We start from the raw sequence: 24,846 nt of genomic DNA on the forward strand, positions 1-24,846 counted from the left end.
GATCTCTGCTGGTCCCCATTATAACGAATGGACTTCCGGTAGCGCGCAGGCGGAACACCATAGTTACGGATCCGGCAGGCTGTTTCCCTGCCAGAAAAGCCTGTGGGAACCAGTAACACCAGGGTGAGACAGGCCTAACATGTCATAATAGTCAGGAGAATAAACGGAAACCTGTTACACTGAAACTGCAGGCCGCACGGTCTAGAGCAGGAGGAGCTGAGCAGAATGGTAGGGCCGCCCACTGGACTCCTAAGCAAAGAATGACACTGTATGGACAGTCCTACATGAAAGGTCACAGACAGGACAGCATTTTCAATGACAAAGGTTCGCTTTAAAGGTTTATATCCATCTCATACGTTGGTGGCGTATCACTGGGATATGTCACCAATGTCAGATAGGTGCAGGTCCCACCTCTGGGACCTGCACCTATCTCCAGGACTGGCCCCTACAAAGTGAAGGAAAGTGCACTGTGCAAGCACGGTCACCTCTCTAATCACTGCTATGGGATTCTCAGAAATCTGGCACTCACAGAAATACCCAAGCCAGAGGTGGGACCCGCACCTATCCGACATAGGTGGCATACCCTAATGATATGCCACTCATGTCTGAGATGGGAATACCACACAATGGCAGGTAATGAAGCTGGATATAGGAGCATCTATCTGCTAACCCAATGAGATGGGAGCATGGCTGCACGTCATCAGGATTCCTGCATCATCAGTCTGGAAACCACTAGATAACTGGAAATATACTTTATCATTTTAATAAATAATCCAGCAATGCATGAGAAATCACCGCCGATACAACACATATCCACGACTAGAGACCCACCACGTAACACCACCTACCATTTTCAGATGTTTGGACACTAGGCTAGAAAACAATAAAAATAGGAAAGGACAAAATCGGCATGTACAATCCGCTAACCCAACTGAATACGAAGGTGAAGCAAAGTATTTCCAAGGCTTTCACACTTACTCTGTCCTTGTCATCAGCCACGTCACAAAGAATGTCATCAAGGTCCAAAATGCCACCATCCCCATGCTCTAGTCGGTGAACTTGTATCCAGTAATTATGGTCCTGCCAGAAGAAAAAGCACAGTTACAGAAGGATATAGCATGAGGCTCAGGCAATATGTCATTGGTCTGTCATCTTCTGCACCTTACTACTGTATACTGGGGCGTTATCAGAGAAAGTTAGAATATAGCATCATTGCCAGCACCATAGGGGGATATTTTATAAAAAGGTTAACGCCACTATTGCGCCGTTAAAAAGTCACAAATTATGGCACGTGCCATATTTGCCTTTTTTTTTCCGTTTCGACACTTTTGGAACGTGGTGAGAAAAGGGGTGGAGAACAATGGGAGGGGTGGAGCAAATGACAGGCCGTCGGATTTACTATAACTTGTGCTAGAAACTGGAGTAAGCAATAGCTCAAGTCTAGATTTGGGTTTCTGGCGCACAGAAGGGCAGAAATGAGACTAAGCATCTCCAGGCACAAGGCAATCAAGACTGATGCATGGAAACGCTGGTCTTAACAAATGTCCCCCACAGTGGCTGAATGTAAAAGCTATGGACACCTCTGACATGGAGAAATGATTCTTACAGATGTTAGTAGTAACCTAAAGTTAAAAAGTAGCACTAAGTCTCAGGCTGGAAGCATTATTCCTTCAGTTATATCCAGATACCCCCTGATAACCGATTTGCAACCTGATCCAAGTGGCTGACTTTTCTCATGTGGACATGTCCTTATGATTAATGCATGCCGAATGTGAGGCTTGTGTGTCCAGGGTGCTTGCATCCTCACTAGCTGTCATTAATCATCACAGCATCATTCCTAGACTGATTTCACCATTTACAGCTCATGAGGGATGATTGCTGACAATCAATGATGCTCAGAAGTGTTAGGTTCTCCTCACCCCCTGAGCAGTTTGCAATGTAAGCTCTGCTTTCTCTCATGTGTGATTCTCCCTTGCAAACAGCCTTGTGTGTGCTTTTCTCCCAATCTACAGCCTGTGTGACATGCCCTGCCTTGAATTTGTTTCCCCCTCTCCACACTAAGATCAGCCATGTAGATAACTCTGCACCCTCCCTGCTACTGTCCCCAACATGGAGAGAATGGGTAGCTACAAGTAGTATGCCATTAGATTTAAAGGGCAGTCAACTAGGTGAAAGACTTACAACTCTGCAGAAGCAAGATTGTAGGAACTTCTTCAATAAAGATTTAGAAAGTCTCTTAAAGAAGACCTGTCACCTCTCCTGCATGTCTGATTTAGTAGCTACTTGCATTGCCCAAGTAATAACAATTCTCCAACCTCTATTCTTATGACTATTGTGACACAGTGAGGGGTTTTGTTTGGCAAGGCAGGTATTTTCCTCCCAGCATGTGCGGCTGGGCTGGTTTCCAGCCAGGTGAGGTCAAATACCGAACCAGAGTTTAAGTTCCGCTCCGGGTTTTGGCAGCACCTGGCTGTCCTTAAATAGGCAGCTTAGCTCAGCAGAGATGTCTCTGTTTTTGGGATCTGAGGCTTTGTGCTGTGCTGGAGGGTTGAGAGCCGCATGCTGGGGAAACAGGCCCCCTAAAGCCTTCTGTAGACTACTGGAGGCAGAACTGCCAGCAAGGTGACTTGTGTTTTATGAACTTCCAACTTCCAACTTCCAATTGTGTGTGAATTAACACCAAGACTGCAAAGTTATGTGCCGTTTTGTGCAATTGCCTCAACTGACGTTTTGAGTTAAGAACTTGTATTTTGCCTCTGTACTGCGCCAGCTTGCCCTATCTACCAGAGCGAAACCCCACACTATGTTGTGCCATTATTTTATTATTCCTGCTAGAAGTATGCATCTAGAGAAATAAATGATCAATTAAAATAAAACACTCGTGCAAATGTGTCCAAAGCCTTTAAAAGGAGTGCTCCTTTCTTCTGCCCTGTGGAAGAATACTTACCCATCTCCACAGCACTCACCTAGGCTGCGGGCTCTTATGGTCACACCCCAACCAGACATGTGCCCTTCTCTGCCCATTCAGCTGCACTTAGTAAAATGCAACTAAACAGGGAGAGACGGGCACACATCTGGTCGATACACAATAAGAGCCCCTCAGCCTGTGCGAGTGCATTGGAGACGGCGGCATAATGGATGGGTAAGTATTAACCAAACCGTAGTTCTATCGCAGGGCAGAAGAAGACGGCTTTTGTAAAAAGTACAGAGTACCCCTTTAAGACCAACTTGCTGTAAACGGCCCATAAATATTTATTAATATACATAACTGTCAAGTAAGCTGTATTCCTCAGAATATGCAAAAGCAATGCGAAAGAGGATCCCAATGACAAGTACATCATGCGTAATGCCAGCCTGGGCAGCAGTGATTGACTGTACGATACAGACCGCGTAATGCCGAGCGCACAGCCCAAGGGGGTTGTGCACAACACAGACTTTTTGTTGCATTTTTGGAGGGTCGGGGAGACGGTAAGTAAAGTCACAGACATCAACTGCTAGAACACAGATGGAGGGTTACCTAAAAATGACTTTCAAACAATATTGTGCAAAATGCATACATTTTTTTTTTTACATACAAATTCTGTGACCCCCCTCGCCCGCCCAGACCTGCACTAAAATAGAATATACGGAGTGCACAGACACATGCAAAAACTATTCGGCGCAAACCCTAAACTATTATAACAGACTGAGAAAAGCAAGGCTGTAATTTCCTTCCCCAAACTCTGCTGAACACCGCAGCTCCATTCCCTGTTCTTCACAAGACCGGGCAAGTAATGAACGCAGCTTGTCCTACAGGAACTCGTGGTAAGCTTCTAAAGCATCCAGAGTTCTTGATCTAAAGTACACTGCTTAATGACTTAGGGAAATGATGGGTTAAATTGGCTTAAAAAGGACTTTTTTTTTTAGCTTGTGTGGGAATGCAGGGGTGTATAAAATGTCATTTGCAAACTACGCCATGCAAAGAAGGAAAACTCCTGAAACTTCAAAGGGTCCCATCATTTCAACTAAATATGGAAACGGCCAAACTGTCAATGCCGACTCTCAATGGGTGGTTCACCAGTCAAATTTTGGGACGGTGGCTGCATGTTGAAAGGCCATATTAAATTTGAAAAAATATATAAAAGAAACAAATATAAATTAAAAATAAAAAAGATACAAGAACATAGATAAACTCACCAGGCAGTACTGTACAACCATGATGCTCATATTCCTCATACTAGTATTTTCTGAAAAGAATTTTACTTGCTAAAGGGGTTGTGCAGGGGTTTTATACTAATTGCGTATCTTCCAGATAGTTAATCAATATCAGATTGTGGGGGTCCGACACCCAAGCCGATCAGCTGAAGAGAAGGCGGTGTTCTGTGTGAGTGCTACTTCCTCTTCATTACACTGCCCGCCATCTTGGAAGTACAAGTACTCACTTCATTCACCTGAAAAGGAGACGATGGGCAGTGCAATGAAGAGGAAGCAGCGCTCACAAGGAGCACCCCCTCCTCTTCAGCTGATCGGAGGGGTGTCAGACCCTCACCGATCAGATATTGATGACCTATCCTGAGGATCGGTCATCAATATAAAAGCTCTGCACAACCCCTTTAGTTTTTATAACTTTGAGACTGGACGGTTCCTATGCTTCTTATTACACCAGAGCAGTAAATGAACATCAAAACCCATCTTCTAAATGTTAGGAAATGTGCCTCAGGCCAGTAGAACGGCATGGGGAGGAGTCCACAGACTGGAAAGATCATGTGGTTCTTCACAAGATGTTGAGGAAAACTTCAAGCCTGCTCATTATCTGGACCACAAATATGAGGCCCGCAATCATCACTGCTGATTGAGAGCTTTCACTACAGCCCCGACTGAAGGAGAAATGACCACAGACTTGCTGAGGCTGCAAAATTGAAATTCTACGTAAAGTATTTGCCAACGATGCAGGTCTTCACTTTCTAGTTCTCAGCAGACAGATTTCAGAGGTGGTAAGTAATGGCGGTGACAGCACTGAATAGTTACAGAGCTACGTAGTTGGTAAGGTTGGGTAAAGACACAGGTCCAGCATGTCCAACCTATGAGCCTACAGTGTTGATCCAGAAGAAGGCAAAAAAAAACATTGAGGTAGATGCCAATCCACCTATATTTTAAAGGGGGTGTCTCATCTCAGACCTTGAGGGCATATCGCTAGGAGCCAGTGGCGGGAAGCAGGTAACTATGCTTTCCTTCACGGGTCTGCTCCCCTAAAGGTGCACAAACCCCTTTAAGGTGTTACAATTTAACCAAATTTTAAATAATAAATTAGAAATTATTTAAATATATCTAGATATCTAAAGACGCTCTGACGTTTAGTATATATATATATATATATATATATATATATATATATATATATATATATATATATATATATATATATATATATAATGAAGAAAATCCGCAGCACTCCTTGAGGTGTAGAAAAAATGTGTAGTTTTATTCACACATGTGTGAATAAAACTACACATTTTTTCTACACCTCAAGGAGTGCTGCGGATTTTCTTCATTGTTTTACGTCTCGAATCGAGGGACCACCGCCGGCACCACACAGCTACGGCTGAGTAAAACGACAGGAGTGCTGCCTGAAACTTCTTTTATGGATATATATATATATATATATATATATATATATATATATATATATATATATATATATATATCTCACATTAGATTACATAGGATGGGAATGACCATCTTCGATCTGACAATGACAGAGTACAGATTATCCTCAATCTACGTGTTCGTCATGTCCATCTATGATTCAGGGGAATGTCTTCTGCATTATACATGCCGAGAGTCGGCACTCAACCTATGACAATACACAACAAAAGGCAACTTCGTTTCTGAAGAGCCGAGCTATACAAGTCTGTAATCCCAACTCCGGGAACTCACCGAGATTAAAGCAGATTAAAAGACATCAAAACAGGACTTGACCCTTTGTTCCATAAACCCTGAGCTATGTGCTTTATTAACCAAAAATACCACAGACCCTGAAGACGTGTCAAGTTTCCAACTCAACACACAAAAAAAAAAGAAAGTACACAATGGGGATTATAACACCAACAAACACGCACTTTTAATCCCCAAACACAAGCAAACAAACAAAATGTAAAGATATTTAAGCAGTAATGTCTTAGGGTACTTTTTACACTTGCGTTGTTAATTCCGGTTAAGTCCGATACGGGACTCCCCTTATTGCTCTTGTAATGGAGAAGAATAACGAAAATAATTAGCCCCTTAGTGAAGGCAGCCTTTCCTTGTATGATGGCAGATTACGTTCTTATGGGTCCATACCGTTGACCAGTAGCCTCTCCATGTACCATGAAATGGTGCCACCATATTGCTTCAAATGTAGAATATTTCAGTGAGTGGGAGCACAAAACCACTTTTTCTCTCATGTATGTTCCGTATAAGAAATCCATGGATATAGATACAGTCAGTTCCTATCTGTTCTCTGGTCTATTGTACCATGCTCACATTATGATGTGAGTACAGTACAATAGACCCACAATCAGATAGGAGCTGACCGCATCATAAAACACTATGAAGCAGTCAGATCGGGTCAGGGAATCCGTAGTTGGTCCAGGAGATACAGACGACACACGGACAATATATGCCAGTCCAAGCCCTTGGCAGTTGGTGAGCTCAGGTCAGTGAAACAAAAAGGTGTCAGAGCATAGACTGACGACAGAGATAACATCCCATCTATGGCCTAATCCGAGAAACAAGCTTCCAAGGAACGTTATGTGATACGCACAAAATAATCCATTTCATTTGCAAGGCTGATTATCATAGTGAGATGAGTGCCAAACAGCCGCATTTCTTCCACATTTTGTCACACCGACCTTCACAGAATACTGACACCGCTAAGTAAAGCCAAACTTCCCACTCCTCGATTTTTCCTCCTTCCTAAATGTATAACAATTAGTAACATCTACTTTAATATGGTTTTTCCATCATCAATCTCCCTAAGAGGGGGTAAAGGCAACAGAGAGAGGTGAAAGTGAAGAGGTGCTCCGAGGGGTTAGGCCAGCCCCTTGGCGGCCAAGCACCTCATTTACATATAACTAAAAGTAAGAAAATTATAAAGTCATTTAGTAAGTAATAGCGATTGCAGAGAAAAAGGCTCATTTCAGTTACTACCATCAACCCTACCAGAAAGTCTGCCTGGCTTAATAGGGATGACAGATGCTCTTTAAGTGGCGGCTCTGGCTGACCACCTGAAGTTTAAGAGGCCTCACAACTTTCCAACAAAGGCAGATATTAGGGAAGTTAATGGTTGGGCATGTTGAATTTCAACTGCCTGATCCTTTTGATCTCAGCAAGATAAGCCAATGCTGGAGCAGTGTATGAGAGGACTGGAAGTGATAGCTGTTGGCCATACCCGTGTCCAGTCTACGGCTATCCTAGGTGCAGGCCTGATTCAGGGAATGTGTGTTGCGGCACGTGAATGCACTAGTCTGGAGAGCTACGTAGTGGGCACAGTTGTGGGGCAGCAGGAACAATTGCCAAGAGAGAAGAAATAAATGAGGAGCGCCGCTATGGAGCCCAAGCAGAAGACCCTACAGATCAGGACACTCGTGAACTTAGGTGTTTGCTGAGCGGCATCATCATCCCAGAAAGCATGTTTTCCAGGTGCGCTCGATAGGCCAATTCTCAGCCAGTTTTGGTGCTTATCAAAGGGGGCAGATTTATGACAACAGTCTAAACGAAACATTGTGCACCTTTCCTTTCTTCTAGTGCTGTTGAAAAAATGAAAGTGTAACTGGTGTCAGACCGATTCATAACCCTGTTCTTCCAGAAAGACTGTGACGTGGGACAATGTCATCAGGATCAGCGTGGGGCAGGAGGTCAAACCCACAGCGGCCGTCTCCATGCAGGATTACACAAGCTTAAGCCAGAGGTTTAGTAATTTTATTTTTATTTTTTATTACCTTTGAAAGATTACAAAGACAAATGTAATGATTTTATCCACAATACTCAGAGATAATCCACTTTGAGATTTTGCAGCCAAGCCTGTAACTGGGGTGAGGAGTGTACTCAGAATACAGAAAGCGCCAGCAAAATCAGATCTGAGAAAAGGGATAACGCTTGGTTCACACATGAATTAGGGAATCGGCAGAGGAACGGACTAATGGAGTTCCGTAAATGCAATACACCAGGGATGCTCAACCTGCGGCACTCCAGCTGTTGTAAAACTACAACCCCCATCATGCCCTGCTGTAGGCTGATAGCTGTAGACTGTCCGGGCATGCTGGGAGTTGTAGTTTAGCAACAGCTGGAGGGCCACAGGTTGAGCATGCCTGCAATACACCATTATCCGTACAGTACTTACTGATTAAAGGAGTTGTCAGAGTTATAAAATGAGCTCCCCCAGAGGCAAGAATGGTCAATAGAGCAACCTAAACTGCCCTATCCCCTAAGCTTTCTTTTTTACTATGCATGGTGTTATTCCCCTGTAATTCCTCCTGGAAATGTATGAATAAACTGACAACTGGATGTTACCATTCCCCTGTGAAAGGGGTGTGCCCTAGATAGTCTGGCACTGTTAGCGCTGATTGGATAATGTCAGAGCGTGTACGGACATTCCCCAAAATGGTAAGAACAAGTCGTCAATTCATTCATTAACTTCTAGAAGTTAGTAAAGAGGAACAGCACAACATAGAACTAAGTGAAGATGCTTCATGAAAATACAAGCACGGTATTTACTAAAACAGGTAAATCGGGAGGGGTAAGAGACCCTCACAAAATCTGCTGCGTATTTCACAGTTTGCCACCATAGGACATGTTCTTTCTTGGCGCGGTCACGGCTTTAAAACGTCAGCTGCATGAACGTCAGTGCAGCATCCGGGAGACACCATGAGATCGCCGGCAAAATCCACAGTGTGAATGGGCCCATTGAAAATGCAGTCCAACCTGCAGAAAGCATGCTAGAGGTAATAATACAGACTGAGCCGACTGATGGGTAGTCTTGCAGGAAAGATTGAATTCCTCATCTTTCTAGGCTTAGTAGCAGAGCTGGCCCTACAAGACATTGCGTTTATCCGTGAATTTCCTGGTGACATTTAGTATTACATCTAGTAATATCCATCGCAATTCATTTGTCTGACTGATTGTACCCCCATCATTGCTATGTCTAAAGGAACAAAGGCTATACAATCAGGAATAAAACAAGAATTCATAAAAAGGATTGCGCATAGGGGTTTTCCAAGACTTTAGATACCAGAGGATAGGTCAACAACAGTATTAAAACAGTGAGGGTCTGACACCCGGCACCCCTACCGATCAGCTGTTTAAGAAGGCACCGGCCTTCTCCGTGCTCACCAGGAACAGCGCCGTACATTGTATAGTGGCTGTTCTTGGTATTGCGTTCAGCCCCATTCACTTCTATGGAGCTGAGCTGCTCCTAGGCAACGTGACCGATGAACATGACGTTACATGGTCTAGGAAAAGCCGAGATAAGCTGCTGCACTATGGCAGGCCAGTGCCTTCTCAAACAGCTGATTGGCAGGGGTCCAGGGAGTAGGACCCCCACCGATAAGATACCGAGGCCCTATCCAGAGCATAAGTCATCAGTATTAAAATCTCAGAAAACCCCTTTAAAACTAGCAATTGTTAGCGGCATGTGTGCAAGACGACTGTTCTCATGGAAATGTCCACCAGATGCTCCTGCGTATTACTGGTGCTAGTCTTAACCTGTAAGAACGGACCATGAAACCCCCTGCCCCCAAAATAATCACATTAGCAATAACCTGGGCTTAAAGTGGTTGTGCCACAAAACAGATTCTACATTTTTCAAACCAGCACCTGGATCTGAAGACTTTTGTAATTGCTGGTTCTAGCTTTGTTAGAAAGAGATTGTCATGCGCTATAGGTTGTCTGATTTTCGTTTTTTACATCAATCATGGCATAACCCCTGTAAATGAGCATGCTGTTACAAACAAGTTAGAGGAAGAAGAGAACAGTTTCTCCCATTTTGATCGATAACCATAAACTCTGCAGTGCTAAATGCTGCTATAGCGGCCAAATATGACTAATCGCTCAAAATGCTGCAGAAGCCTGCGCTATAATGAACTATCCTTCGCTGGCAGCATTCCCGTGTAACTAGGCGTGCATATAATCAATGCACAGGGGACATCCAATAAGGGCAATTCACGGCATGCAGATCTTTAGATGGCCGCCCTCCATATCACAGGGAGGAAATCTTTTAATCTGGGCACATGTCAACGGGTTTCCTGAAGGCAAAGTGACACGTTCCTGCTCAATCCTATTTAGTAAAGCGTCATTAACACTGTGGCAATGCAGAGACTGGATGGAGAGCGTTTAATCCTGATCACTCCGCAGCTGGGCGATGCCAACCCCTGCAAGAGACGGGCACGAGCTGCAGCACTTCTATTAGGAGCAATTCAATAACAGGAAGCCAATAAAACTGGTATGAAGAGAAACTACATGTTATGTCAATTCCTCATGCAGCAGATTATCCACTCAAATACCAATTGCCGTATTTTTCGCTCATTAGTACCGGAGGACCTGAAAGCGGTGAAGGCTCTGTACACACCGCTTCCTGGTCCTCGGCTGTGCTGTAGCTGCGCACAGCGTGAGGGCGCTCTGTGACCTCACGCTGTGCGCATTGGGTCACAGCACAGCCGCAGCAGGAAGACGACAGAGCGCGCTGGAGGTGAGGAGTAGCGGAGTCCAGAGCAGGAGAGGTAAGTGGTGTGTTTTTTTTTTACTGTGGCATGGGGGCTCATAAATGGCACTGGAGCTTATGGATGGCATGGGGGCTCCTAAATGGCATGGGAGGCTGATCTGAGGTCTTATTGAGGGTCTTATTAACATTGGGGGTCTGATTGGGGCTGTCAGATGAGGTTTCATTAACAGTGGGTATCTGATTGCTGGCCTGATCTGAGGTCTAATAAAAAATAAAAAAATCTTATTGTTCCCCTCTAAAACCTAGGTGTGTCTTATCAGGTGTGTTTTATAAAGCGAATAATACAGTAGTTTTGTTTAATATGAATGCAGAGTTGATTTTTTTAAATATATCTTTATAAGGCTAGTTTCACACTTGCGGCAGGACGGATCCGACAGGCTGTTCACCATGTCGGATCCGTCCTGCGGCTATTTCGCCGTGCCCGCGGACCGCCGCTCCGTCCCCATTGACTATAATGGGGACGGGAGCGGAGCTCCGGCGCAGCACGGCGGTGCACGGAGAAAGCCGCCGGACTAAAAAGCCTGACATGCAGTAATTTTAGTCCGGCGGCCTTTCTCCGTGCACCGCCGTGCTGCGCCGGAGCTCCGCCCCCGTCCCCATTATAGTCAATGGGGACGGAGCGGCGGTGCGGCGGCACGGCGAAATAGCCGCAGGACGGATCAGACATGGTGAACAGCCTGTCGGATCAGTCATGCCGCAAGTGTGAAAGTACCCTTATGGATACTGCTTTGTTTTTGTGATCCAGAGCTCCAATTGCTCTGTATTCAGTTATCTGCTAATATTCTGGCTACCAGTAGTCACCACTTGAGGGCGCTCAGACGCTTAAAGCATAGTGTCTTATTGATGTCAACATAACACTATGAATTTAGTTACTTAGCTCCCTCTAGTGGTGGCTGCAAGTAGTTCGTATTAAAGGTGTTTTCCGGGATTTTAATATTGATGACCTATCCTCAGGATAGGTCATCAATATCAGATCAGCGAGGATCCGACACCCGGAACCCCCTGCCGATCAGATGGTTGAACAACAGCAGCCTTCCCTTCATTGTTTGCCTGTTCATCATCTACATTGCAGCAGCGAGCAGGCGTAATTACAATAAGCCATCCCATTCACTTCTATGGGACGGCTTGTTTCTATTCGAATGTATACTACGGAGCAGTCACACCGGAGTGAATTACACCTGCTAACCCCAGCAATCTCGACGCACGGCCTTCTCTTCAACCAGCTGATCGGCGGGGGTGCCGGGTGTTGGACCCTCGCCAATCTGATATTGATGGCCTATCCTCAGGATAAGTCATCAATATTGAAATCCCAGAAAACCCCTATAAAACTGTTTCATGGGCGATATCCCATATATTTATTTCATACCAGAAATCCTGAAATGTTTTTATTAGCCGTTCATAGTAATTGGTGTTTCTAGCAACAATAACAAAAAAAAAAAAATTTCAGCATTTTATGCTTCCCTGCATCACTTGGTGTTGCTGCTTATGTGTGCTGATGGGGACAGACTGTGGACAGAACTAGTCTACTTCCCCCTCTGACAGCTCTTCTCACTCCACCTGCAGGAGTGTTCTCAGCTATACTGCATCCTTCCTGGCAAGAAATGCAGAAAGCTATTTGCAGTGAACAGGGTATCACCAAACTCTGGCTATTGGGGGGGAATCAAGCAAGCAAGCCCACCAGCAATCAGCTCATTAGGTGGACATGGACAGTGCTACACACTGAACACTAGGTGGCACTGTACAATGTAACCGTATTAAAGAGCTACAACTGCTTATAGTCTATCCATAAGATATAGGAAAAGTGCCTGATTGGCCGTATTTCCCCGCCAATCAACTGCCCACAGGTGGAAGGGTTAAGTTATCGTCTGGGGCCCCTGCCGATCATGAGAAGAGGGGGCTAAAGTATCCCTGTTTGAATGGGGCAAAAGATAACACATGCGTGTATTGAGTCATGGGACCACTGAAAATAGAGTACAAGTACTCTGCTAGCTCCATCCTGCGAGCGTGTCCACCACTCCATTCAAACAGAGGAACATGGGCCCCCGTTCATGTGATGTGATCGGCAGGGACCCCAAATGATCAGACACTTGAAGGGGTATTCCTATCTCAGACAATAGGTGCATATCACTAGGATATGCCCTCATTGTCTGATAGGTGTGGGACCCACCTCACCGAGAAGAGCAGGTGGTGGCCAAAAGGCCCCAGGTTCTCCAGGGTCCGGGCACTGCCAATTGTGGTGCGCTTCCATTCACCTCTATGGGCAGAGGTGGCTCGGCTATTTTCGGCGGCCCTACAGAAATTAATGGAGAGTAGCTGCACATGCAGAATGAGCCCCCCACAACTTTCAGGGATCTATTCTCAGTGTAGGTGCGGATCCCAGAGGTGGGACCCACACCTATCAGACAATAGGGGCATATCCTAGCGATATGCCCCCATTTAATTAGATGGGAACACCTTATCAACCCTAATCATGTGGACAGGTGATAAGCTGTCTTAAGGCGATGACCTCTTTACAGAATCTGAAGCAATTCGATACCATATTCCAAAAGTCAGGCTATAAGCAGAAAACCTTGGACTATTCGGCGTGTATATTATAGGTGCAGATGACGGGGCAGCTCCTCTGTTTGCTCATTAGGTTCGCACTTCAGAGCCTCCCTCAAAAATGAGCAGATAAACATTTACCTAACCTTTCAGTCGCGCTTATTCATCCCATTGTCAGCGGCTGCTTACTTTAGTGCTGAGAAGATGATGGTGGCATGGGTGTCACCCTGACTCACCTGCAGCACGGTGTACCTGCTCAGTCACACGCTGGGAGGAGGTGCACAGCACATCTGCATGAAAACACTCCATACATTCTGGTAGGCCGCCATGTACCCTCATCTACAGCCTCACACTGCCCGGGTAGCATCACACAGGGGGCACCTTCTCATTATTTCTCTTACCCCGACTACCCAAAAGGTGAACGATCACTCAGTGGTCTAACGTCAGTGCTAATGATGGTGTCCAAGTATACAGCAGACACTCACAGTCACCAACTTTACATAATGTTATTTGTCGCATACGCAACCAGTCTGCAAAAAGTAATCTGACCCGTTCCTAATGTAGGGACTACGCAGAAATTATGCCTGGGCCCCACAGCAATATTACAGATGGTGGCAGATCACTGCGCAAAAAAGCTGCTGCTGACCTGTTGCTTATACTGACTACATAAAACATGCTCACCATGTTAATGATTACATTAAAGAAGCACTCTAACATAAAAATGTATTCTCTGACCTGTTAGAAAGGTACATGATGCAAACTGTGGTGAAGAACTTTCTTCTTACTAGTGACTGTATTTGTGAGTTACAACCTCTCTTCTGATCCTCAGCTGTGTTGTGACCATCACTGATCTCCAACCGACAGAGGACAGGAAGTCAGTTACTTCGCTATTAATTCCTATGAAACTGACACTGAGGCTCTTATAGCAATACATATAGAAACAGGTTTCCTGTCTACACACGAGATGGTGTATTAGGCTCCAATCAAAAATCCGCAATTCTGTTCCACATTTTGCAGAACGGAATTGCGGACCCATTAATTTTTATGGGGCCGCACGATGTGCTGCCCGGATCCAGAAATGCGGGTCCGCAATTCCGTTTGACACAAATACAACATGTCCTATTCTTGTCCGTAATTGCAGACAAGATTAGGCATTTTCTATTATAGTGCCGGCGATGTGCGGTCTGCAAAATGAGGAACGCACATTGCCGGTGTCCGTGTTTTGCGGATCCGCAAAACACATACGGATGTGTGAATGGACCCTTATTTGAAGAGTCAGACTGCTGGTCACATGACAGCTGAGGATCAGAAGGGAGGTTATAACTCACAAATACAGCCACTGGTAAGAAGATTACCTTCACTACAGTTGACATCATGTACCGGTCTAATAGGTCAGAGAATAGAAATTTTTTGTGGGAATGCTTCTTTAAAGAAAACCTGTCACAATGTGCACGCTGTCCTAGCTGTAGGTAGTATGGAACAAAGCAGACTGACACCGTATTGAGGGAGAAGATTCAGGGCAACGTGTAACTTATACCTTTATATCCCTGCTCTATGCTTAGGAGTCCAGAGGGTGGTCCTAATCAGTGACTGACAGCTCTCTCTGTATACATATATTACGGAATCGTTTCCCACAAACTATACGTCAGTCTGCTCAGCTTCTCCTGCTCTGTAACCTGCTGCTTGCAGAAAGTACTGCTTGTACAATGCGACAGGCTCCCTTTACTATAGGAAATTGCCTCATCGGGAAATGACTCATTGTTTAAATCATGTTATTGTGGTTTTTTTTTAGAATTTTTGAATATTTTGTATTTTTCAATGTCATTAAAAAAAAAGTGCACAATCTTGCAATTTTTACACTGGCCACTAGGCCTAAAATATGTTAATATGTTAAGACATCCTGTCTTTTGAGAGCAACTACATGGGTCATAGACACAATGAAAAGGAGCTGACCCCATAGACTTCTCTGGGAGAATTTTCTAGGCATGCTCTGTGACCTGTACAGAGGTCAGCAGGGAGGAGATAAGCTGTGATATCACCTATTGTGAAGGGTGTATCTTGTGTTCTCTATATAGAGGTGTTACCCATCATTGCAATTCTGCCTGTGGAGATAAAGATAATAGCTACTGTAGGAAGGCGCAAGGGACAGTCTTTGACAGAAGGTATGTGTCACAGAGGTTCCAGGCCTCGGTGGAGTAAGAGACAGTTTTCAGGTGTCAGCAGCAGTAGCCGTTTGACACCTTGCTATTTCGTATAGCTGTAATAGCTGATCCGGGACGGCTCTTACTGGTAGTAGTCAAAGTGCTGGGTGGGTGACTACTCCCCACATTCCAGGTCGGGTTTTGCCAGGCCTGTGCTGGGCTTGAGAGCCGAGACCCATGTGTCAGGGGAACAGGCCGCCTAAAGCCTGTATTTGGACTTTGAGGCAGAACTGCCACCAAGGTGATTTTTGCCATGTGGACTTTCCATTGTGTGTGAACTAACACCAAGACTGCAAAGTGATGTTTTGTTTTTGCTTTGTGTGTGAAAAAAAAACAAACTGATTTTTGATTTGATTTAAGAACTGGTAATTTGCCTCTGTACTACGTCCGCACACCCCGTCTACCAGAGCGAATCCCCACACTACTGAAAAGAGACCTGTACAGAACAGGAAAACATGACTAGTGATGAGCGAAGCGAGCTTAGGGTGCTACATCCGAAGTCGCTTCACTCAGAACTTCGGATTAATACTGTACGCAGATCCGTCTCCGTACAGTATTAAAATATATGGGCTCCGATGAGCCGAAGTTAGTTATTCGTCAAGTCCCGCTTGAGACTTTGTTGAACTTCGGTAATTGATTTTTAAAGTGGAAAACCATTTTAAAACTTGAAATTGATTGCTTTGGTTCTGAGGTCCTAGCCAAGTTCGGTTCCAAGTTTGAAGGTGGTTTTCCACTTTAAAAATCAAATTACCGAAGTTATTCAACAAAGTCTAAAGCAGGACTTGAATAACTTACTTCGGCTCATCGGATCCCATATATTTTAATACTGTATGGAGACGGATCTGTGTACAGTATTAATCCGAAGTTTTGAACGAAGCGACTTCGGATGTAGCATCCGAAGCTTACTTTGCTTGTCATTAGTCACGACCTATTAGTAGGCCTAGTGGCCAGTATAAAAATTGCAGGACTATATAAATTTTTAAATATAGATGAAAAGTTTGGGTATTTTTTACACTAGCGTTAAAGTTTTCCAATATTGAATTCCGTCCTAGGGGCTCAATACCAGAAAAAAACGCTTCAGTTTTATCCTTATGCATTGTGAATGGAGAGCATTCCGTTCAGGATGCATCAGGATATGTCTTCAGTTCAGTGACTCTTACAGTATATAGCCAGAGAAAATACCGCAGCATGCTGCGGTATTTTCTCTGGCCAAAATTCCGGAACACATGCTGGATCCGGCATTATTTTCCATTGAAAGCGTTAATGCCACCAAGTGTTCCGGAAAAACTGATCCAGTTTTCCGTTCTGCACAGACTAGGGATTGACCGATTATTGGAAGTAGTACTACCGATATTAATCGGCCGATATTCAGGATTTTGTACATTATCGTATCGGCATCTAACTTTGCCGATATACCGATAATTCGTATAAAGCGAATACTAGTGAGCGCTTCCATTATGGCAGCGCGCACTAGTATGCATCGGGTGCCGGAAGCAGGGAAGAAGCGCGCTGCACTGTCCTGAACCCGTACAGCGGCAGGACAGTGCGCGCACTATGACCTGACGCTGCATGCTGTTAGGTGACAGAGCAGCGCGGGCTGGAGAACACAGGGGAGCGAGACGCCGGACCTGGAGATGAAGAGGAGCCACGGCACAGGAGAGGTGAGAAGTTTTTTTATTTTATTCATCTGAGGTCTGATAGGGGTTAATAAAGTCAGTGAGGAGGGGAGGATGGTGTGAAAATTGGCATTTTGCACTAGTATATTATAAATGTAAATTATAAATTGACTACCAAGGGGTTTATTAATTTACATTTATAATATACTAGTGCCAAATGCTAATTTTCACCACCTTAGTGACTACAAACTAATAGAATATATATTATGAGATATAAAATATTGGTAGAAATGAACCTAGTTCACACGAACGTATGGCTTTTATAGTTTTTTGCAGTCCGTTTTTCACAGATCCGTTGTTCCGTTTTTGAGTTCCGTTGTGTTTCCGTTTCTGTTCCGTTTTTCCGTATGGCATATACAGTATACAGTAATTACATAGAAAAAATTGGGCTGGGCATAACATTTTCAATAGATGGTTCAGCAAAAACGGAAGAGATACGGAAGACATACGAATGCATTTCCGTATGTGTTCCATTTTTTTGGCGGACCCATTAACTTTAATGGAGCCACGGAACGTGATGTGCGGCGAAATATAGGACATGTTTTATCTTTCAACGGAACGGAAAAACGGAAATACGGAAACTGAATGCATATGGAACACATTCAGTTTTTTTTTTTGTGAAACCATTGAAATGAATGGTTCTGTATACGGAACACAAAAAAACGGCCCCTACACTCGCAAAAAAAAAAACAAAAAAAAACACGTTCGTGTGAACTAGTCCTGAAAAATCACAGATTATCGGCTCTATAAAAAAAATAAAAATTGGTCGATCCCCAGCGCAGAACAAAAAATAAATAACGGATCCGTTTTTCGAGATGACACCAGTCTACAAATGCTATCGGTTTGCGCATGGATTTCCAGATCCAGCAACGGAACTGCCTGCCGGATCCTCACAACGCACGTGTGAAAGTACCCTTAAAAAATAAAAAAAAATGTTTAACATAAAAAGGTGATTTAAACAACTGGTCATCTTGAGATGACACATTCCCTTTAAAGCTTCGCCTACAGATCCTGTAACTACCACACACACAATGCCCAATGGAGTAAAGAGCCGAATCAGTCAATAGCATTAAATCAGACGGCTCAATTATGAAGTCAAAGGAAGATCAGATAGAACATGATTCATCGGCGAGGAATCATAACAGGAAATCTATCTGCTAGGAGCATTACCTATGCAGCACAGTCCCCAAGGAGCGATTGTACAGGCTGCTTATCGGCCTTTGTTCTGTGGCCAATTTCACAACCGAATCAGCCCTAAAAAATACGTCATTTACACAAAGTTCACACAGTAGACATCTTCTATACAGTAACTCATCATGAGACGGTGACATAACCGGTCCTGAGGGTTTCATAAGAGAGCAGTACCAAGGCTACAAATGATAGAACTCGCTACATGTCCTAAGCATACAGAGTTCCTGGCTCCTCGCCAGGCAGCAAAGTCTATTGTACATGTAACTGCGAGCTGCACTTCCATTCACCCACCGTGTTGCCAATTGAGATAATTTCTGTATGATCTGCATAATCAAGAATCAATTATAAATGATAGAAAACAACCAAATTGGCCCAGTACAAACACGCCTGTGCCCCAGGACAGCCAACGGCGCTCTTCAGGAGGGAACATTCACACATGCAGGTTTTGTTAAGGCTTTTTGAAGTAGATTTTGTGAAGCCAAAAATCTGAAATGAGTGAAGAAAGATCGGCTCTTCCTGCTTTCTCTCCTTTTATGACCACACCTGATTTTAGGCTTGAAAAAGTCATCAGAAATGGTCAAAAAAAAAAAAAAACTGCAAATGTGTATATACGCCAAATGTACTCAATGGAAAAAGTTAAGAGGTCTATGTAGGCAAACGCTGTGTCCGTTGGTTAGTGTAAAGGCCGATTTCCACAAGCAGGTGGGAGTAAAAACGGACACGAAATATCCATTATCAGTATTTAACCCCATGATGCCCTATGTGGCTGTGTTGTGGTGCAGCATCATTCACACTTAGGCCTCCTGCACACAACCATATTTTTGGTCCATGTCCAATATGCATTTTTTGCAGATCACACACACACCACACAAACCCGTTCATTTTTATGGCTCTGCAAAAAAAAAAAAAAAAAAAAAAAAGTTATCTGTGTGCCGTCTGCATCGGTGTGGCCGGACCAAAAATTATAGAGCATGTCCTACTCCTGTCTGTTCTGCAGACAAGAATAGGCTTTTTTACAGTGGGCCCTGAGAAAATTGCAGGATGCACACAGACCGCATCCGTATTTTGCAGATCCGCGATTTACGAACCACTAACTGGATACGGTCATGTGCAGGAGGACTTAGGTTGTTCTCACATGTAAGAGTTTTACAGAGGTAAAAGTAATGCTTGGAATGTCCCCTGAAATTTAATTTACTCACTTATATAGCGCTACTATATTCCGCAGCGCTTTACAGACATCAGCATCACACTGTCCCCAATGGGGCTGACAATCTAAGGTCCCTATCATTAAGTCTTTGGAGTGTGGGAGGAAACCGGAGAACCCGCAGGAAACCCATGCAAACACGGGGAGAACATACAAACTCCATGCAGAAGTTGTCCTTGGTCAGATTAGAACCCAGGACCCCAGCGCTAACCATTGAGCCACCGTGTTGCCCACTGAGCCACCCATGCACACAATGAGGCAGCAGCTTCCCCCCCTGTCATGAGGTAGTAGCACTTGATAAAACAGGCATCTTGCAAGACCCTACCAACAGGAACTCTTGGAAGATATTGGTCCTCTTCATGGAGATCCAGCCGGTGCTGGGAGTCTTACAGGCAATGCACCAGCAAATGAGCTCTCTTCTGGAAGGAAGGAAACTGCCTTGAGTGCCACCACCTTGTACAAACGGCATGGCTGGAAAAGGGCAGCTAACAGAACGTTTTGATCATCAAGCAACCGCTGTCCAAATGGAACTGTGGAAGCAGCATCCTGGACGGACAGATCCCCGAAACTAGACCTAAGCCAAGTCGGAAATACAGATACAGTAATAAGAGGCTGTATAATTGTGTCAGGCGTCTTTGAGAGAACCGATAGGGACAATGAAATTAAAACGTAAAAATAAATAAAATACACATTTTGTTTTAGACTTCATGAAAAAAAAAAAAAAAAAAAAAGAAGAAGGATGGAAAGAAAGTGAATTCCAGGACACACATCAGCATGACCAACAATGGCGATCAATATGAAGCACCCCGTACACAGGGTGGACACGGATTGTGTGGACACTTTCATGTAATCAACCTATGGAAACAGAAAATCCAGACAAACACAACCCATGAGCCGGAGGGAATACTCTGAACTCCAAACAAAGGCCAGTCCTGTCCTAAGAGGTTCATAAATCTCCTGTAAAGCACAATATGTACATACAACATATCATTCACTTACTGTACAAATATACACGCAGACTGTACAAACTCATGTGTCACCAAGTGTTCACCTTTACTGACCCCATGGGAATATCCTATATATTCATCTCCTCAAACTGGAGAAATTGCAAAAATAAATACAAAGAAATCTAAATATATTCAATAAATAAAATAAGTCAAATAAAAAGCAATACTGGTAACAGAATAAATATTTTAAAAGGCTGCACAGGACATTAAAATAAAAAAATATAAAAGAACAAAAAAGGTTTATAAAAAATATATATATACAGTACAGACCAAAAGTTTGGACACACCTTCTCATTCAAAGAGTTTTCTTTATTTTCATGACTATAAAAATTGTAGATTTACACTGAAGACATCAAAACTATGAATTGACACATGTGGAATTATATACATAACAAAAAAGTGTGAAAAAACTGAAAATATGTCATATTCTAGGTTCTTCAAAGTAGCCACCTTTTGCTTTGATTACTGCTTTGCACACTCTTGGCATTCTCTTGATGAGCTTCAAGAGGTAGTCACCTGAAATGGTATTCACTTCACAGGTGTGCCCTGTCAGGTTTAATAAGTGGGATTTCTTGCCTTATAAATGGGGTTGGGACCATCAGTTGCGTTGTGGAGAAGTCAGGTGGATACACAGCTGCTAGTCCTACTGAATAGACTGTTAGAATTTGTACTATGGCAAGAAAAAAACAGCAAAGTAAAGAAAAACTAGTGGCCATCATTACTTTAAGAAATTAAGGTCAGTCAGTCCGAAAAATTGGGAAAACTTTGTAGTGCTTGATGGTTTTTGTGACTGCACTTGGGGGACACTTTCAAAGAAACTGGCTCACATGCGGACCGCCCCAGGAAAGGAAGACCAAGAGTCACCTCTGCTGCGGAGGATAAGTTCATCCGAGTCACCAGCCTCAGAAATCGCAGGTTAACAGCAGCTCAGATTAGAGAGCAGGTCAATGCCACACAGAGTTCTAGCAGCAGACACATCTCTAGAACAACTGTTAAGAGGAGACTGTGTGAATCAGGCCTTCATGGTAGAATATCTGCTAGGAAACCACTGCTAAGGACAGGCAACAAGCAGAAGAGACTTGTTTGGGCTAAAGAACACAAGGAATGGACATTAGACCAGTGGAAATCTGTGCTTTGGTCTGAGGAGTCCAAATTTGAGATCTTTGGTTCCAACCACCGTGTCTTTGTGCGACGCAGAAAAGGTGAACGGATGGACTCTACATGCCTGGTTCCCACCGTGAAGCATGGAGGAGGAGGTGTGATGGTGCTTTGCTGGTGACACTGTTGGGGATTTATTCAAAATTGAAGGCATACTGAACCAGCATGGCTACCACCGCATCTTGCAGCGGCATGCTATTCCATCCAGTTTGCGTTTAGTTGGACCATAATTTATTTTTCAACAGGACAATGACCCCAAACACACCTCCAGGCTGTGTAAGGGCTATTTGACCATGAAGGAGAGTGATGGGGTGCTGCGCCAGATGACCTGGCCTCTACAGTCACCGGACCTGAACCCAATCGAGCTGGACCATAGAGTGAAGTCAAAAGCGCCAACAAGTGCTAAGCATCTCTGGGAACTCCTTCAAGACTGTTGAAAGACCATTTCAGGTGACTACCTCTTGAAGCTCATCAAGAGAATGCCAAGAGTGTGCAAAGCAGTAATCAAAGCAAAAGGTGGGTACTTTGAAGAACCTAGAATATGACATATTTTCAGTTGTTTCACACTTTTTTGTTATGTATATAATTCCACATGTGTTAATTCATAGTTTTGATGCCTTCAGTGTGAATCTACAATTTTCATAGTCCTGAAAATAAAGAAAACTCTTTGAATGAGAAGGTGTGTCCAAACCTTTGGTCTGTACTGTGTGTGTGTGTGTGTGTGTGTGTGTGTGTGTATATATATATTATATACACATACACACATATACATACACACACATACACCGTATTTTTCTCTTTATATATGTTCCATTATGGAAGCGTTCACTAGTATGCTTTAGGTGCCGGGAGTAGGGAGTGAAGCGCTGCAAGCGATTGTAATACTCACCCTCCCGGTCTTCATTCCTGGGGCCGGTGATGCACTGTCCTGACCGCGTACAGAGTCAGGTGACTGAGCAGCGCAGGCCAGGAAGACAGGGGAGCACGACTTTTTCCGGAGGTGGAGAGGAGCCGCGGAGCAGGACAGGCAAGAGATTGTTTTTATTTTAATCTGATCTGAGCTCTGATGGAGTTCTGACATGTAGGGCTGATGTGATGTCCTGATATTTATGGGGCTCTGATGTGATGTCCTGATATTTATGGGGCTCTGACGTGATGTCCTGATATTTATGGGGCTCTGACATGATGTCCTGATATTTATGCGGCTCTGACATGATGTCCTGATATTTATGGGGCTCTGATGTGATGTCCTGATGAAAAATATTGTTTTCTTATTTTCCTCCTCTTAAACTTGGGGTGTCTCTCATCTGGTCTTATATAGCAAAAAAATGGCTATTGTGACTATAAGGCTTTGTTTGTGTTTTGGTCAGTGATTTCCACTATGGACTAGAGTCTCCATAGACATTAGGTATAAGGGAAAGATCTGCACCTGTTCTGTGTATAGAGCTGAACCGGGTTCTGGCTCACAATCACTGATGGAAATCACTGACTGAACACTGTGTGAATAGGGCCTGGGTGATTTTCGGACCACGCTCATTCTCGATAATTGGCCAATATAATTGCGCTGCTGTTGAGCTCCTTTGTTGTCTGGTTTCCACAATTCACCAGGATGAAAGATGCCGATTATCAGCAGCATGTCTCACTGTGTAATCAGGGGTGTGCTGCTGAGAGTCAATAAAAGTGAATGGTAGTTCGCCCCTGTCGCCCCTGAGGAAGCCAGAGAGCGAAACCCGGGTCGGGCAGGAGTTTGAGTTGATTTTACTATTGTGTTATGCCCATTATCTACCATTGTCTGTGAGTAGAATAAAACCTTTTTGATTAACAACTAAGAGGGTACTTCACTATATGCTGGTCATTTAATCCTACAGAGGAGGCTGTCTGAGGAGGATCGAACCCTTGAGAGAGGAGGACGAAGGCTAATACCCTGATTCTTTCACTTGTGCAGCGTCCGACTGAACCATTAGCAGCGCGGTTTCAAACTTTTACTACTTGACTTTCGAGTGTGAATTACCCACCACACTACACCGGAACCAGCAGCGCAAGTAACTGTCCGTGTTTTGGGACACAGGAGTGCCATTTTCATTTTTATCCGAAAGGTAGAAGAACGACTGCAGTAGCGATCATTCCTCCCCCATTCACTTTGCATTGGTTGTGTAACAGGCAGAGGCAAACATGCGTTCATGTGTATACTCTCCATTGGCGCTCATCCTGTGTGAACATTGTGCAGTATAACATAGCCTTTACGGCGCTGTGCCCGATAAAGAATGAAGCAGACGCGCTGCCATCGGCAAGGGAGCCGAGAGGACAACTCCCACCAATCTAATATTGATGGCCCATCCTAAGGACAACCTTCAATGTTCCTACAATCAGTGAACTGTACACACATTTATAAATGACAATTATCCCTAATTAAAATGACTAGAGTAGAGCGAACCTGGCAGGTTCGAGTACGGGTTCGGGGTAATGGATTCCGTAATTTAATGCCGGCATGTGGCATAATACAAGTGTATGGCCAGCCCCGAGGGTTCAGTTCTGGTGACCATACACTTGTATCGTGTGGCATGCGCCGGCATTGAATTATGTTATGGATTCCGTGAGAAACGGAATCCATTATGTAATTCACTTAAAGGGACACTGAACGGCCCAATTAGCATATTTAGGTATATATATGTCAGTACAGGTCTTCTAAAGTCTACAGCCCCCCTGTCCACCTTATAAATACCGAAATATAAAGCTTTATAACCTGCTTGTCCGGTCACCAATCTGCCCAAGGGGCGGCGTTTCATGTCAAAATGCGCCCAGCCAGCCTCCCCCAACTGCCGTTCTGAAGGCCCGTCCAGCTCATCAATATTCACTTCGCTGGGCGGCGGCTACAACTCTCCCGACTCACGATCCTGCGCATGGCCCATTTAATCCTCTGGGCACATCCTCCGTCCAATCTTCAGCGCATGCGCCCGGCGTCACATCGCGCCTGCGTACAGAGCGCTGCAGCCTCTGCTTTAGGCCTCATGCACACGACCGTTGTGTGCACCCGTGGCCGTTGTGCCGTTTTCCGTTTTTTTCTGCGGCTCCATTGACTTTCAATGGGGCCGTAGAAAACTCGGCTTGTGCACCGTTTTTACACCGCGCCCGT

The 24,846-nt window shown here is 44.2% G+C and overlaps 1 protein-coding gene across 1 annotated transcript in view; it reads right to left on the minus strand.

Annotated features, from left to right (window-relative positions):
- The window catches only part of PARD3 (par-3 family cell polarity regulator), a 699,053-nt gene that overhangs the window by 622,024 nt on the left and 52,183 nt on the right, over window positions 1-24,846 (minus strand). The window contains 1 exon segment of the mRNA XM_044295563.1: window positions 979-1,080. Coding sequence (XP_044151498.1) covers window positions 979-1,080 — 102 coding nt within the window.

This window comes from Bufo gargarizans, chromosome 5, assembly GCF_014858855.1.
Source record: "Bufo gargarizans isolate SCDJY-AF-19 chromosome 5, ASM1485885v1, whole genome shotgun sequence".
NCBI classification, from domain to species: domain Eukaryota; kingdom Metazoa; phylum Chordata; class Amphibia; order Anura; family Bufonidae; genus Bufo; species Bufo gargarizans.